At 33.6% G+C, this 18,068-nt stretch overlaps 1 protein-coding gene and 1 long non-coding RNA gene across 3 annotated transcripts in view; one reads left to right on the top strand and one right to left on the bottom strand.

The window, feature by feature from the left end:
• The window catches only part of CRPPA (CDP-L-ribitol pyrophosphorylase A), a 217,447-nt gene that overhangs the window by 109,317 nt on the left and 90,062 nt on the right, over window positions 1-18,068 (bottom strand). Inside the window, exons 7-8 of one of the 2 annotated variants that reach the window (XM_019727133.3) lie at window positions 3,989-4,081; window positions 3,419-3,511 (exon numbers count right to left, since the gene is read on the bottom strand). The exons of the other annotated variant lie outside the window; for it this stretch is intronic. Coding sequence (XP_019582692.3) covers window positions 3,419-3,511; window positions 3,989-4,081 — 186 coding nt within the window. The remainder of the gene's footprint in view (window positions 1-3,418; window positions 3,512-3,988; window positions 4,082-18,068) is intronic. 2 annotated transcript variants of the gene reach the window in all.
• Window positions 1-18,068, top strand: part of LOC148758339 (uncharacterized) — a 60,785-nt gene that overhangs the window by 12,541 nt on the left and 30,176 nt on the right. The window lies entirely within an intron of this gene.

Below are 18,068 nucleotides of genomic sequence, written 5' to 3'. Positions count from 1 at the left end.
CTTAGGGGATTTCTATATCCCGTAAGACAAACTTTCCAGTAACCTTTAGCCATAAGGGAAGAACTCCAAGAAGTTAAAATAACAGTCAATTCTTTCTATTCAACACCTTCTGCAAGAATGACTTCATTCCTCATCTTTGTGTTAGCTATGAATCCCTTCATGACTGAAATTGCAAAACGGTTCTAAAGGTATTTTAAACCAGCATTTCTTTAGATTTTATTATTGATGTAAGCAGGAAATACCTGAGACTTATTATATTAGCAGGAAACAAATGAAAACATTTGTAGAATTTGTGGAAATGATTGCATCTCTACCACTGAAGCTGCGTACAACCATGAAAGAGAAAACTTGAATGTACTTGAAGTGAAAACATCACAAAAATTCAACATACAATAAATTATAATCTTCTGAAGGAAAAATCAAGGTATCCATAAAACTACAGTAGCAACATGGTTGAAATTGGAGTAGAGAGGGATTTGGACTTACTCTCAGGTCATTCATTGCCTATATAACACACACAGAAATCCATTCAAAAATATATACAAATAAAATAGGGACCAGAAATATATATATATGAAATACATATATATATATAATATATATATGAAATGTATATATGAAATACATATATACATATATATGTACATATATGTATACATGTGTATATATGTACATATATGTGTGTATATATGTGTATATATATATATACACACACACACATATATGTATACATATATAGTAAAAAGTAACTAATATGGAGGCAGTGAGAATTACAATAGCCTGCTCTCTTTTGTTTGGTTTATAAGAACTTGTGCCTTAAAAACACATTGTCTTAGCTTAGTGATAACAGGGTTAATAGAAGGAAGCATACAGAACTAGTTAGGTAAGGTGACAAAGATACAAGTCTGGGATCTGTTAAGAAATTTAATAGGATCACAGATTTTTATAACTTAAATTCAATAAAGGCTCAATACCCTGTGAAGCTAAAGTAAGAAGTCATTAGCACTTAAAAGAAGGAATTTATGTTTTTCCAATTGTCATTTGTTCTTTATTAGGAAGACATATTAAATACATATATGTGTGTATATGTATATTTTTAATCTTTTTTCATCTTATTATTTAACACATTCATGAGAGCATAAAAGTAACAAGTGTATTTGATACATTGCATATTGGATTGATTCTGTTCCTGGCTCTGCCATTGGTGAGCTGTGGAACCTTCTGGAAACAATTTACATCTCTGTGACAGTTTCCCCAGATGTGAAAATATCAAGTGTCAATGGATGGTGGTTTTCTATTTTTTTATTTGCTGACATGTTCAAATATTAAACATTTTGAAGTTTTTAAAGATCATATATTCTGATCTGTTATGTCAATAAACTACTTCCCAGTAACTAGAACTACATAAGGCACTTCTAAAGGTTTATTTATGCTTTCAAAGCATTAAAATTCCATACTACAATTTATGTTTTGCTAAAGTGAATTCATGGATTCCTATCTCTCATTAAGCACCAATAAAATTGTCTACATTGTCAGAGGAAGGTAGAGTTTTCGTATAATCATTCATATAATTACAGTAAAATTATTTTGCTGTAGCAAAGTGATAAACTAATGTAAAAGTAAAAAGTCTACTTCATATCTAGGTTGTGAACTTCTATTTAGATTTGTTGCGAATTTATTTCTGCTTTTAAAAATTAAACATTTGTTTGGTGCCTATTATATGAATCAGCTATGCTCACTGGAAAAAAAAAAAAAAAAAAAAAGCTTTAAATAAGATTACACTGTCCATTATCTCATTTGATAGTAGTACCAAAGGATTTTTTGTGGAAATCCTGCCAGATGCAAATAAATTAGACTTTCTGTATCTGTGAAGGTAGTTTTTGATAGTTTTCCAACTGGTTATGTATAATCTTGACTGGAAAACAGCTACAGTTAGTTTTATCTCCTGAAACTCTCTTCTCCATTGCTAGGGGGAAAATAAGCAAACAAACAAACAAACAAACAAAAAGAACAGCTCTCTGATCATTAATTTCTAAGCCAAGAATCCAGCCTACAATTCAGACTCTTAGCACTTTTGAGTCTTGTATAATTTAGGTAAAAGCCTAATGCTCTACTGGAGTGATTTTTATATCAGAAATTTTATGAAATTACCTTTTACTATTTTCATGCGTTTAACATATTACTTTATTTTTCTAAACATTTGTTCATTATTTAAGTAGCAAACAAAAACATGTGCTAGAAGTAGAAAATAGAGAACCGACCATGTCCCACATTGATAGCTATCATATCAGATTATTCTAAAAAGAGCATCTAGATACTCCTCTTCAGAGTTGCAATCTGGAAAAGGTGCTAGCAGTACTATATACCCCCTGGTAGCCACAAAGAAGAGAAGGTTAACAACAGTAACTTCCGTTAGCTGTCAGCTAAGGATAAAACATTTGGATCCATGATGACTTATACAACAGACTAAAGAGCATCAGAAATCACATCTGAAAAGGACTCTCTGACAGGATTTCTAATAATTTAACGTTACAAAAGAAAGCATTGGTTTTTAATGTTTATAGGGTTTTTTGTTAAAAGACACAGAAAGGGATCTAATTTTTTTTAATTCTTTTTTTTTTTTAACTTTTTAAAACAGCTTTATTGGGGGATAAGTGTTATACAAAAAGCGTCCTCTTAATGTATACAATTTGATGGATTTGAACACATGCATACACCATGAAAACAATCAAGGTGACATTTATCACTTCCAAAACAGACAAACAAACAAAGAAATAAATGTGGTATCCCCATATTTTTTTTTAATTCTTATATGCCACCAGTCTCAATCAAAAAAAGAAAAAAATGTTTGTTTGTTTTTTCAAGTAGGGGATATTCTCCTAATACAAGGTGTGCTTGTCATTAGAGTATTTGTTTCCAAAGACTCACAGTTCAATGACTGCATATGATAAGAAATGTCATCCCAACACACACACACAGTCATTAAGAAACAGAAGATTTACAACGTGACCCCATCCAACTATCTCTATCTATTCTAATGCTGACATCTACTTCAGCCCAAGTAGTCAACAATACCATGGTAATATGCTAACTAAAGCTCTTTCAAATTATCCAAACATCTAATCAACTCAGCAACACACTTTGAGATTTTAATGAAGAAAAAGAAATGAAATTGATTGCTAAGGTGAATTAAATTGTTTTCCAAATCTGTCTCATCAGCCAAACAATTGCAGTAATAAGGGCAAGCAGTAATAGAAATCATAGCAAGAGCATAAACTCAAGAATCCACAATGAAAAGTGTCTTCTGGGTTTGGGTGGATTTCCTCAGTTTGATGAAATTTGGTTAAATAGAAAATCTGAATTCCAAGAAATGAAACATAATTTGAAGAGACAAAGCTACCTTAATTCATTCACTTACTGAAATCACAACAACAGGGTACAAAATGGAAAGATCACTCTCTTTAAGCACATCCAGTAGTTTCTGGGTTTCTTCAAATTCATAGGCCCTAACCTGAAAGACCAGAAAAATAAAAGGAAGTGAAAAGAAGTTCTTAAATGATTTAAAATTTAATTCAAGGAGCAAAATGCAGAACTTTTAAATAATCATTCAAAATATTCATCAAACTCAATTTTTATTTTCATGCAATTTTAAAGGATAACCGTAAGTTTATACTTATTGAAATTTGAACGATTTATTAATTGAAACCTGTGTCATTTTATCTGCTTTATACCACATACAAGACATAAAATTGAAAATATTGTCTAAATAAATATCACTGTTTTCTCATTATGGGAATTAGTTATTAAAAATGTTATTTTCCTGTTTCAAAGGATAAAAAGTAAAATTTCCAAATACATATCAAATAACACAACTCATCTATCAGAATCTTAAATTCGAATATTTAAGAAACAAGAAAAATATGCTGTCTTCCACACTACATTTATACAGATTCTCTAGTGCTTTCAATCATTTGTATTTACTACTTACATTCACACAAACAAAATTATAGCATTGCTCTAAGATGATTTGTTGAAGATCTCTGCCAGTATGACCCAGAGCCCCAGATGTGACTTTTACATGCTAGAAGAAGAAAAAACAGAGGGGGAAAAAGAGTTTACAAATTAGCAGAAAGACCAAATCTGAATATAAAACAACTTTGTTACAAATGAGCACAAAATTGCTATAGGCTCGTAAAGCCAAGGACCACATATAAAAACAAAAAATTCAGGCTTAAATTTATGAAGCTACCAAGAAAGACATTTGAACTAGTCCTTGAATAATGACTATTATTTGAGCAAACAAACATATTAGGAAATTGTTTCAGATAAAGAAAAAATACATAGAAATGGCACAGGATATATTCAGGTATAGGTAAGGAGTCTGATTTTTCTTATATAAAGAATATATTGTAGAGAATGTTGGAATAAAATAAAACGGTTGGTCACACAGGGATTGTTGGAGGATTCTGTAAGCATACTGAATTACTACAGTTACAAAGAATAGTTTTAACAAAACCTGGAATGACTAGAAGCAGGGAAAGCAATAAGAAATTATCGTCATAATATAAGTGATAAAGAATTGAACTAGGGCAATGATAGTAAGAGAAGAGATGAAAAGACTAGATGTAATCCCAGACTAGATTTTGAAGGAATGGTACATACAGTACAAAAACTTACCCAATGAAATTTTTATTCCATATAGTTCAATATTCTAATTAATTCCTATTTTTTCTATTACAACAATATCAACAACTTAAATACTAAACAAAGGATCTGTTAAAATGATATCTCTGTTATATCAGTTCCATAGGAAGTCACATTTCAGTGGTTAATACTGGCATTCCATTTAGAATGCTTACATATAATTCTAAAATAAAATGCATGTTCCTTAGTAAAGTATCAATCTCTAAGAATAATACCTCTTCAGCAGAACTCAGCTTCAATTCTACATAATTTTGATGAAATATTTGAGAAAAGGAAGTAAAGGTTTTAAGGTCTTTGCTTTGCTATAGGAATCAGTTGACTCATAAATTTCAAGAATTTTATTTAGGTTTAAAGTTCTCATTGAGGACTAAGTTCAGAAAGAACATTATTTTCAAAAAAGAAAAAGTCCATAGTTGTCAGCCACATATTGACAATGAAATAGAGAAGAAATCAGTTTCCATTGTGCCACATCTAGAAACGACAGGGAGACAATTTGCCAGGGGGTTCTCACATATCCAAACATATTCAAAGGCATTAATAGCTAATTTACTCCAGATTGGGTTTTCAAGGATGTCCACAGCACCCAGACTTGCAAACAGATAGATCTCTTCCTGGTGCAAATTTACTTATGTTCCAGAAAGTAGAGACATCTCTCTCCCTTGGCTCAGATTTGCTTGGCATTCCTGAGCAATAAAGACAATGTCTCTTGTGAAAGGGAGGATGGGCTGGTTTACCAGCAGCTCCAGTGGAAGCCCAGTGCTTCCCAATATCAAGATTCTTCTCCAATGCACCCCACTGCTTGGCAACACCTAGCCCCAAATGCCTTTTCTTGTGGGACTTGCAATTCAGAACACCAGTGGTACACTGTTATTCTCCTTACTGCTTCTATTGTAGAACGTTGTCTTTTCTCTGACTCGGAAGTTTCATGTCTTTTGCCAATACTTAGGATATCAGCAGGTATTTTCGCATACACGTAGGTAATCTTCAGATCCTACCAAGTTTCTGACTTGATAGATATAAAATAAGATAACCACATCACCAGATCTTCAACAGATCATCCGAACTTCAACAAATGTGTGTTTAAGTGAATTCTGAATTTAAAAATATATATATAATTTTCTTTTACATGTACATAAATAAGGTCTATGATGAGAACATGAAGGATATTCTGATTTAGCTTTTTAAGTGTTAGAATTGATAAAATTCTTGAGAACAGGGTAGGGGATACTTGAGGACAGAAACTCATGTTTCTTCACACCATTAGCAAATGCTTGATAAATAGGTTTTTAAAACTTACCAGTTTTTTAAAAGAAAAAAAAAAAGTCCTCTTTCAATGATAAAAATTATACGTTCTTAAAATTAAAAAGAAACATGAAAGGCTTTTTTAAAGGGTTAAAAAAATTCACCCCAAAAGACCACTACTTAGAAATAATTACCCTGAACATTGGGTAAGTATCATTCCAACCATTCTTTATTAATAATATATGAAGTAAGCTGGTAGAACAAAAAGATGAAGGAACAAAAGCATTCATATATTTTATTAAAATGAGATCACGATATGCATGTCATTTTAATTAAATGATTTAATATTAGCAAAAGAACCAATATAGTAAAACTGAAGATGCTGCTAAATTTCAGATAATTCTTCACTTCTAGAGAGTTCAGTTAGTTTCTAAATGTTAAGAAAAAATATCGGGGATAGAATTAAGACTTTGGGCTTCTAATGGCAATGAATTTTATTTGTAAGCTAGTATTAACTGACTTCCTTCTATGAGAGAATAAAGCACATTTTAATTTCTACCCACAGTCTAGTTTTAGCCAATCATATTGTTTTTTACTCTGACAGCTTTATTAGGTTCATATCCTATAGTATATTCAAAATCCACATAATTTAGACAATCTATATTCCAGGAAATTGACTTCTTAACAAAAATCTCTCCTTTTCTAAATTCTTTACTTTAATTAACTTTATTTGATGAACTTCATCCATAAGTAGCTTTGTTTGTTTGTTTGTTTTTTTAATGAAAGCCTCGATACTTTCAGGTTCCTTGAGTTTTTGCTTTTATACTCAAAGAATCGCTAGCTAATCTGGGACTAAAAGTTTGGTTCACACTTTCCCTCATAAATCTGTAGTCAGTTCCACTATCTTCAAACATTGTGCACTATCCTGATGCTTTTGATACTCCATTTGTCGTTCACCCATTCTCCATTCATCATTTTATTGGGTCGATTTCAACATCACGTAGTTTTACCAAGAAGTTTTCATAGACATATATTTTCCTATTGTCTTTATAACTGATAATTTGACTGGTGGTAATATTCTTGGATTCCACTTTCATTTCCTCCAAAATTTATAGACACTGCTTCATTATATTTGCACAGTGAACACTGTAGATAAATTATCCTTGTTTCTATAAGTTTTGTTTTTGTGTTTTGCACATAGGTGCCTACCTGAAGAATTCTTTATATGGAAGTTCAAAATCCTAATCAGAATCAGAACAGGTTTAATTGTCAGTTGTTATTCCTCAGTTTTTTCCAGAAAATATGCCCTTTTAAGTCTTACAGAATCAATTTCTCATTTCAAGGAAATTTTCTTCCAGCTTCCAGAAGAATTTCTTGGCTTGTCTACTTGACATATACACATTACCTATGTGTCGGATGCCTTTAGTGTCATTCACTTCAATTCTCTGTTAGTTATTATTTAATTTTTACTTGGAATACACTGATTATTTATTTGGAATACACTTGGAATACAATGTGATTATTTCAAGTTTCTATGATAATAACCTGACTTTTGATGTCTTCTATTCCTAATGGACTGCTTAGTTCCATAAAACTATTGTTCTAGTCTTAATTTTGTTTCCTTAGCCATTCAAACACTATTAATCCCTTGCGATGCCACTGTGAGTTTTTACCCTTTCTTGAAGTCAGACTTTTACTGAGCCCTTCTGTAGAACCAAAAGGTATTAGAATATTTCGGGGGGGCTAAGGTGGAGCCTTGAGGTTTCTTTCAGATTTTTAAAATCTGACTTGTATGTGCTGTGATTACTTTTTACAATGAATCATAAAGCTATCTAATTATTTTTTGATAAGTTCGAGAGTTAAAAATGGTAGTTATTGGGATAGCTTACCCTGCCTCTGCTGAGGTACCACAGAGAATTGAGGAATTTGATCTGATTTTCCCTGGGTTTCACTTTAGTCCCTCAATTTGCTTCTCCCTAATTTAAAAATATAAGAATTATCTGGATTTAATAAATCACCTTTTGCCCTATAACACTGTCTTGAGGATCCATGGGTGGGGTTTAGAAGACACGATGAGCCAGGTCATCACCTTGCTTGTTTCTTGACTGTTACTGGTGAAATTGATACCTGAAGTTGAGTTGGGTCTCTTACCTTTGTTGGTTGTTGTTAGTAATTTTGTTTGCTTGATTTACTATTTGTGGTTTTTTGCTTGTTTGTTTGTTTTGTAAGCACTGAAGGAGGGAGATTTTGTAAATTATATTTACATGGTTGTCACAATCATTTTTAAATTTTTCAAGGAATTATTTTATTTTACCTGTTGTCTTAGTTCAGGCTACTGTAACAAAACACTACTGTTTGAATGACTTAAACAAACATGTCTGGAGCCTAGGAAGTCTAATACAAAGCACTGGTAGATTCAGTGTCTGGGGAGGGCATGCTTCCTTGTTCAAAGACAGCAGTCTTCTTGCTGTATCCTCACAGAAGAGGGAAGGGAGCCCTCAGGGGTCTCTTTTACATGAGCGCTAATCTCATTCATGAGGGCTCCATCCTAGTGACCTACTCATCTCCCAAAGGGTCTACTTTCTCATATTATCACTTTGCAGGTAGGATTGCAACATACAAATTGGGGGAGAGAACATATTCAGTCCATAGCACTTGTGTAGTGTACATTCTAAAAAAAAAAAAAAAAAAGTAGACTATTCACTAAATATTAAGAGTATTTTAAGATTAGTATTTCTACAACAGAGCCTCATTTCAATTTTTTCAATTAGAATGTGCAATTTAATATAGATATACATACATATTACATGATTGTGTGTGTAATTACTATTAGATTAAATCTAAAATTGTGAATTTCTCATTAAAGTCATCGATAATGTACTTATATTCTATTCAAATCATAACCATCCAACTCCACTTTTCAACACAAATATTCTCAAACTCTAAGGCCATTTTCCTATATTGTCACTAACACTGGGCTCATTCTTGCCTGTGATGGCTTCAGCCATATTGACTTCAATCTATACTTGTTACCTTCTTAAAGCTAATATATGCAGGAGAGAGAGAGAGAGAAAGCACAGCGACCAGCTACAGTGTTAGTTATTGTTGTTATTATTAAAATATATTTGCTCTACTATTATGTGATAAATTAAACACTCCAATTAAAAGATTAAAGTTATTCGTCAACCAATGCCCACAGTGTAAAACAGAAAGGCATGCACAATGTTTTTACAAAAAGTATTAAATGTTAGCATATTTGTAACCCCTTTAAAAAAAAACACAGAAATGAACTTGCATTATTTTCTTCTTGAAATTGAGACTGTTAATAATTGTTTCCAGTTAAGCGTAATTCTTTTATTTGGTCACACTGCTCTGCTTTCCTCCCAACTGGAAAACAAACAATATTTTCCATGCCTGAATAAAGAAATTGAGATTTTTACCTAAATGTAGCAAAGGACTCTTTGACACCTTCAATAAACAAAGACTGCATTAGACAACGCTATTAGGTTGTTTATGAGAAAGCTCTACGGCATCATCTTATGCTGTCATTCCAATGTTTCCATACTCAAACACAACAAATGGAACAATCTGCTGGCTAGAACTCTGTGCTCTGTAAATATTTTGGTTCAAAGAACATTTAAACAAAATTTAAAACAACTTTCCAATGTGTTCAGTAAAATTAAAGGATACAAAAAATAAATAAATAAAATATGTTCCTTACATCATAAGAATTCAGAAAAGATTTACTATTAACTAAATGCAAACATCTGCATAGTCAACATACTATCTAAGGCAAGGATTTTAGGAAGGGAGATGAGTTGTCAAAAAATGTTTTCCATTTCAAGAGGAGCTAAGGCTTCACTAAGGCTAAAAGGCTTTGGTTCAACTCCCATGAGTCAGAGGTTTCAAAAATGTGTTTCTCTTTTTATGGATGGAACATGTTGGCTGGATCATCTCTAATTCTGAATCCAATTTTTCACCTCCCTCCCATTCAAACATGGCACTAATGTGGGTATAAACAAAGGAATCGGAGAGAGATGCACTTTCTTTCCACTCTGTAAACAACACTAAGAACTGAAAGTCTGGTGGTTACCCAGGGCTGGGGTGTGGGGAAAATGGGGAGACCTTGGTCCAAGGGTACAAAGTTTCAGTCACGCAAGATGAATACATTTTGGAGATCTAAGGTACAGCATGGTAACTGTAATTAGCAACAGTGCATTGTATACTTGAAATTTACTAAGAAAGTAGATCTTAAGTGCTCAAAAAAGAAAAAAAGGAAGAAAGGGGTAACTATATGAAGTGATGGATGAGTTAATTAGCCTGACTGTGGTGATTATTTCAAAGTATATATGTATATCAAAATACCGAGTTGTATACCTTAAATATATACAATTCTTATTTGTCAATTATACCTCAACAATGCTAGGGGGAAAGTCTTTCTATATTGCAAACCCAGATTTTTGAAGGGAATCTTCTGTAACTACGACTGCTGCCAACTGAAGGTTGGGATTGGGCCGTCAGCTCATTAGTCACTGTCTTTATCAGTTGAGTTGTCTCTGGCCTGTGGGTGCTGTGTCTGGACCTTCAGCCAGAGGGCAACAATCCAGAGCCTCTCCATCTTCATTTTCAGTAAACTTAACCTGAAATACACTATCCTCAAATTTTGAGTTGCCAATTAAAATTTACGTCCTAATTATTTTTAGACTTTCATGGAGATTTCGTCCACCTATCATTGAGCATTTACTATATTATTGTTATTTTTATATTTTTTTTACAATCAGCTTTAAAGCTCCTTTTTGTAGCTAACAGCACAGCCTCGGGAGTCAAGCTCCCTGGGTTTAAATCTAGCTCTGCAATAAACTTGCTGTGTGACTGTGGGTCAATTACTTAAGCCCTGTGGCTCAGTTTACTCATCAGTAAAAGAAATGCTTCAGAATTGATAGGAAGATTAGTTAAATTAATATGTGAGACTTAAGAATTAACATTTCCAGGAATTCTTCCCTGTAGGTTGGCCTCTTAGAAAGCTTGAGTGAAAAATGCAACACGTATAAGGCAATGAATCTTGGTAGAGTGTTGAGGGGATAAATGAATCCTGTTACTACTGTTCTGCCATGTTCTTTTCTATAAGATGTGCATCTCTAACCATGAGCACTGAGTAGGTAGATCATACGAGTGGCCCTCTGCTTCCTAAGCTGCAACCACCAGACACAGGCCCTCTTCTGTTGGACATACCAAAGAAAGTCTTGATATTCTCCCAATCCTAAATTCTGGGTAGGCAGAATAGCACTAGAAGAAAGGTTCTACCATGGCGCACTGGGGTTGAATCCCAGTCCTTTATCACAAGGGAAGGGCTGGTGCTTCCTTAATTGTGTAGCTCAAAAGCCACACTGCACAAAGATTGGAGTCAAATATTCAGCCTTGAAGAACCATTTGCAATGCTACATAATACACTGGATGCTTCTGTTCCCGAGAACACGGGCTTTCCCAAGAATCCGTGCTCTAGAAAACCTAAAGCCTAGTGTGAGTGCTGTAAGGGCATTCATCTTTGTTTGCCTGAATATATGTAAAGCACTAACAACCAGCCTTTCACATTTTGCTACATTGAATGCTTGCTATTATCATTCCACTCACTTTCATTTAACTTCCACTTTTAAATGACATTTTAGCACATCACCACATCTCCCCATTATCCCTTTGCATTTTATACCTGCTTTTACTGAGGCTTTACCAGTTGTCAGAATCTGTGCTAAATATTTTAAACAATTGTCTTAAAGAAATCACATACCATATGTATCCATATACCGTGTTTCCCCAAAAATAAGACCTAGCCGGACAATCAGCTCTAATGCGTCTTTTGGAGCAAAAATTAATATAAGACCCGGTCTTATTTTACTATAATATAAGACCAGGTCTTATGTAATAATATAATATAATAATAATATAATATAATAATGTAGTATAATGTAATATAATATAATATAATATAATACTGGGTATTGTATTAATTTTCACTCCAAAAGACGCATTAGTGCTAATTGTCCGGCTAAGTCTTATTTTTGGGGAAACACGGTGTTATCATGTTTCCCTCATGTTATGGATTTCAACTGAAGTTGAAATAACCTGTGTGAGTCCTACAGCCAGTAGGGGCAGTACTCAGACTAAGGTCTGTTGGACCCCTAGGTCCACATACTTAACCTCTAAAGTACAGTGCGTGTTAGTTCACTCCAGGTGACTATTATGTCATCATGGAAATCTCAAAACCTTTATTCAGAGGCTGAGGAGAAACACCTCCTCTGGGGAAAATCATTTAAGTACTAAAAAGTAGAAAACGTTGAAACCATATAATTTCACTCATATGTGGGATATAAAACTGAAAGTAACAAACGAACAAGACAAACAAACAAAAACTCATAGACAACAGTTGAGTGGTTACCAGAGGATAAGAGAGGAGGTAGGGTGGCCAAAGGGGGTAAAGGGGGTCAAATATATGGTGATGGAAGGAGAACTGACTCTGGGTGGGGAACACACAATGCAATATATAGATGATGCATTATAGAATTGTACACTTGAAACTTCTATAATTTTACTAACCAATGTTACCCAATAAATTTATTTAAAAACAATACAAAATAAATTAAAAGTTTAATTGCTGCCATACACAACCCACTAACTCAGATCATTTTTCTGGGACAGGAAAGAAAGTATCTTAGAAAGGTCCTCCAATTCAGATTCTCAGATTTGATCCTGGAAAAGAGGAAAGTGCCCTGAACCGCTGCACTCAATACATGCCAAGCAGCTGGGGATGGACGCAGGAGTGATAACTGGAGTAAAACTGTCTTAAGAAAACTGCGCCTTTGTGCATCCCTCTCTCACACTGTTAAAATTCCCTTCGAAGGCCAATTATTGTTCTGATGCAAAACTAAAAGGATTGTGGAATGGGAAATACAGGCTCTAATCCTAACAAACCTGAGAGCTAGCACAAAAAATCAAGGCTCCTATCTTATCACACAAAATTATACATCCAAAACTCGACGGTGTCTAAACAAAAAAATAAAGCTATCAAATGTACATCTGCTCAACGTTATTTTTTCCATTGAGTTTGACCACAGAATGGTATACTACTTATAACTAACGGACAATATTATAGCAAATAAAAAACGAACTGGAAGTAGCTAGTATAAATCATGCTGGCAGGCATATTTTGTAAATATTATCCATTTTGTCATTTTGTGACGGGATATGTTAAAAAGGTATATGCAGCATTTTGACCTCTTTATGTTTCTTATAATGCATAAAACATTTGAAAGCTGAGAATGCTCAAGCTAACATAAACAAATCTTATCTGTCTTAATTTAAAAAAAAAAAGTAACAAAGCGTATCCTATCCACTGATAGATTAGTTTCATTCATTCCACCAGTAAATATTTATTGAGGGCTGTGAGCCAGGCACCAGATTGTACACTGAAACTCTAGCAACAAACTAACCAAAGTTGCTGTCCTCATGAAGCTTACATCATACTGGAGAAAGGGAAAAAAGCTTACACCTGTGTTTCTCCAATTTCAATATGCATAAGAATCTCTAGGAATCTCATTAAAAATACAGATTGTTATTCCATTAGATGTGGGGTGGGGTCTAAGAATTTGCATTTCTAACAGGCTACCAGTTGATATTGTTATAACTAGTCCATGGATCACACTTTGACACAGTAGGAGCTTAATTTGAATCCATGTTCATCTAAAGGTCCTCTTTCATTTTCAATAGCTATATTTATTCCGTGTTGCAATCAGAAGATAATTTTAACCTTGACTGTACCCCAGCTACTACCTTTCCGAGTCATCTTAAATAAATTACCTATATCTTTATTAAATCAGTATGGCAAACATAAGTGACAAAATTAAAGAACTAATTCCTTCAACTTTTTTTCCCCTCAAACTCTTGCCAAATTTATAACATAATCTAATTTACATTTACAAAATTTTAACTTTTTCTAAGTATTACAGACACTGTCCAGATGTATATGTAAGTATAGTTAGAGTCTGTTTTCCACATACATATGCCCTAATAAAGTATGCACAAGTAAACTGTATTCTAGGCAAAATTTCATTAATTTGAAATTACTAATTAGGATCCATAGTAATAAATAATGTTTTCAGTCACTTTTATAGATGATTTAAATAGTTTACTACAGAGCATAGTTTATTACATTTACCTATGCATTTATTAGAAATTACAAACATAATATACATAGCTTTACCCCTCCCCCTACACACAAGCCATTGTAAAACTGGAGTTTGCATGACATGAAATAGGTTATATTAGCAGTTCTCAACTGTGGGCAACATTGTCCTTAGGAGAAATGCAGCAATGTCAGGAGACATTTTCAGTTGTCACAAGTAGGTTGGGGAAGTACTACTGGCGCCCGGTGGGTAGAGGACAGAGATATTGTTAAATACTCCATAATGCATAGGTCAGCCTCCAGAACAAATAAATGATCTGCACCAAAATGTCAACACCATAGCTATTGCAAAATACTGGGTTAGAGGGAGAGTTTTCTAGTCTTTTTGCCTTCAGAATTTAATTAGGAATAAATAACTAACACCATAAACAGTGATGTTCTAGCAACTGTAAAGCCTTCGTATAGTCGGCATCCTTTTTACAAGAGGAATTCCAACACTGTATTTTATCAGACAAATGTTTTAATGTAACATTTAAATGACATGGTACCACAAACATGACAAATGTGTTCAAAATGGCTAGATGAGGTATCTCACAAATAGAGTCTCAGCTCAATAAACTCCATCTGCTACCTAGTTTTCATACTGGCTCTAATTTTAAATTAAATAGGAAATAAACAAGAAGAAAACTAAAATCAGCTATAAACATGGAAGAGTTCTTTCACTTGTAATCACAAAGAAACTATGTACTATATTAACTATTAAAGAATATTTGGTACCCCTCCAATACTCATACTATCCATATACGGCCATTTTAATTCTTCAAACCCTGCATAGTAAGCAAACCATTTTTCATTAATGCACTTTCCTCTCAAATAATAAATATAATTGCTATATTTACATGTGGAATAAAATTTGTCTCATACAACTTTCCATTAGGAGTTACATATTAGTAACCTATTAAATATACATTATTTAGCCTGTAAGTCCAAAATGCATTGAAATATTAAAGATAAATTACATCTTGAGCAAAACACACACACAAAAAAAAAAAATCCTTAATCATGTGACTTATTTCAGAAGTGTGTGAACATGTATATACAACTCAGGATGTTTTTTAAGTAGTACATTTCTAGGTGATATAGCAAAGTAGATTCATATCTTGATATAGAATCTTATTACACATTCTAAAGAATAACCCTTACAATGTTGCTTATGGGCCTATTTCTTCATCCCACTGCAATATCCTCTGCAGATCTGATTTTTCCCTTACTGTCACTCTCTGTCTCCTTTCCTGCCAGAAGGCTGCTGGCCACCAGCTTATCACTGTTGCTCATTCCAGTTCATCTAATCTCTGCAACATCTGCTATTTCCCCTTCCCGTCCCTCTCTTTGTGAAAAGTTTTCTTCTGGTTGGGAAATTAATTAGAACTTCCTGGATATTCTTTGTGTTCTAAGCGTCTCAACTGCTCACATGATTGATGGACGCCCAGCAGCTACCCCTTTATCTCCAGAAACATATCTGGCTGATGTCCAGGTGTAGAGGTATTCCAGAAGCTTTCTTATTCATCATCCTATCACCATTAACCACAACTATTTATCTGGCTCCCAGCACATGTGCAGGGGATCAATGATAAAAGAGATGGTGACAGAGATGTGCCTAAGAATAAATAACAATAAAATCATGTGCAGAACGACACCACAGTTGATGAGTAGTTTAGGAACTCCAAGAACCAGAAAAATGGGAACGACTTCAGGGAAAGAGTACTTTTAAACTAAGCCCTAAATGAAACATAAAACTAACTGACAAGTAGGGATGACATGCTATCAAGCAAAATACTGAGTGACAAAGAATGAGAAAACTACATAATTTCAAGGGATGAGGAAGAGAATAGGTGGGACCACAACAGAGATAATATTGTGAGTGAAAGGTTCAGTACAGATTTTATAAGATCTGAAATAATTAGTCACGTTGTATAGACTTTGTTTGCCTTACATGCAGTGAACAGTCATTGAGGCTATACAGTACCAATGCAAGAGAAAGAGATCTTTAAGCAGACAAGTACTTATAGGTTCTGGAAATAAGTTTTCAAGTAACAAGAAGCCATGGATAATTTTTACTGACCACAACATCAAAGGGGTATATTTGGTTCAGTTTCCCCAGAACAACCAAAACCCTGAAGCCATTATTTAGCAAAAGCCACCAGAACATAGAATAATCTACTTTTTGGTCTTATAGAGTTATACAGCATGCAAATAGTTGTAATGAAATGTATCTTCAAATTCAATTATTAGAGGAAACATATTAATTAATAAGTATAAAATGATATTGTAAAACATGTTTCCTATATTCGGAACCAAAAAAAATTAATAAGAGGATGTGAAATCACAGTGAATAAGCTCTAAAACTGTATCTTAATTTTCATAGCATAAGAAAATTAGTATATACATATTAATCAAAATCAACTGTTGAAGGTCAAAAACTATAATCTACATGCCAAAGAACAATTCTTTCAGCTTTTTATAAGAATTTTCTTTCTAAACAGACTTACCATGTGTGCAAAATCAATTAATTTCCTGAATTAGAAGATAAAACCTGATTTTGAGCAATACATGCCCAAATCTAGGGCATGTATTTTATTTGTTTTTAACTCGGCTTAACAGTTGTCTAGAACTTGTGAACAAAGACCTTATTCCTAAATGGACTAAGATGTTGAATATCGTTTTTACAAATTAGCCAGCTGGTTCCTTTAGGAAGAGTAACAGTTCAATATATCACTGTGTCTCAAAGATACACACAGATACAAAAGGTGAAGATGCAAGCTCTGACAATTAAGTTCATGAACTTGTTGCTACGATGTTATTAAACTTTTTTTTCATATCAGAGGGATCATTCATTATGAATTTGTACCAAGTGGACAAACAGTTAACCAAGTTTACTATTTGGAACTGATAAAAAGGCTGTGTGAAAAAGTTAGAGGACCTGAACTTTTCACCAACAATTCATGGCTCTTGCATCACGACAATACACCAGCTCACACAGCACTGTCTGTGAGGGAGTTTTTAGCCAGTAAACAAACAATAGTATAGGAACACCCTCCCTACTTATCTTATCTGGCCCCCAATGACTTCTTTCTTTACCTGAAGATAAAGGAAATATTGAAAGGAAGACATTTTGATGACATTCAGGACATCAAAGGTAATACGATGACAGCTCTGATGGCCATTCCAGAAAAGAGTTCCAAAGTTGCTTTGAAGGGTAGACTGGGCACTGGCATTGGTGTATAGCTTCCCAAGGGGAGTATTTCAAAGGTGACCATAGTGATATTCAGCAATGAGGTATGTAGCACTTTTTCTAGGACGAGTTGACAAACTTAATTGTCTGACATCGTATGTTGAGTATATAAAGAAATAGTGGAGGAAGTGTCCTTTAGGGAGGGTTATCCTTACTCCCTCATTAATAATCATATTCTAAAATCATGACAAGCAATTATAACTATAAACTCTTAATTTTATTAAATACAGCATGAACATAATTAATACCATCTCAAGCAACTAGGTGGCCCAATAATTTTGAACCTTTTTTTCACCTCTGGAAAACTGATCAGGAAATCTGGCTAACATCCCAAATAAATAGAATGGATTTAATTGTATGGTCTTCACGTAGTTTCTGTCATCTTGTACATACAACAAGACCACATACCCTAACTGAATTAATTGTGTTGGGATTGTTCAGAATCAAAGGTTCAATAGGAGCGTTTACAGTGCTATTTTGGTTATTACATTGTACTTTACAGTGTTCAGCTTCAAAACATAAAAAAATAATAATTCTATATCTCTAAACTAAAATATTGTTATGTGTCAAAATAAGCATAAAATGACCCTATTTTGAATGGGTCTTACAATGCTGTGATGACTTAATTTGTTCTGCATCTTTTACTTCTGCTTT

The sequence above is a fragment of the Rhinolophus sinicus genome, chromosome 4 (genome assembly GCF_057876585.1).
Source record: "Rhinolophus sinicus isolate RSI-liver-muscle chromosome 4, RSI-T2T, whole genome shotgun sequence".
Classification (NCBI taxonomy): domain Eukaryota; kingdom Metazoa; phylum Chordata; class Mammalia; order Chiroptera; family Rhinolophidae; genus Rhinolophus; species Rhinolophus sinicus.
This window is presented reverse-complemented; position numbering and strand designations above follow the sequence as displayed.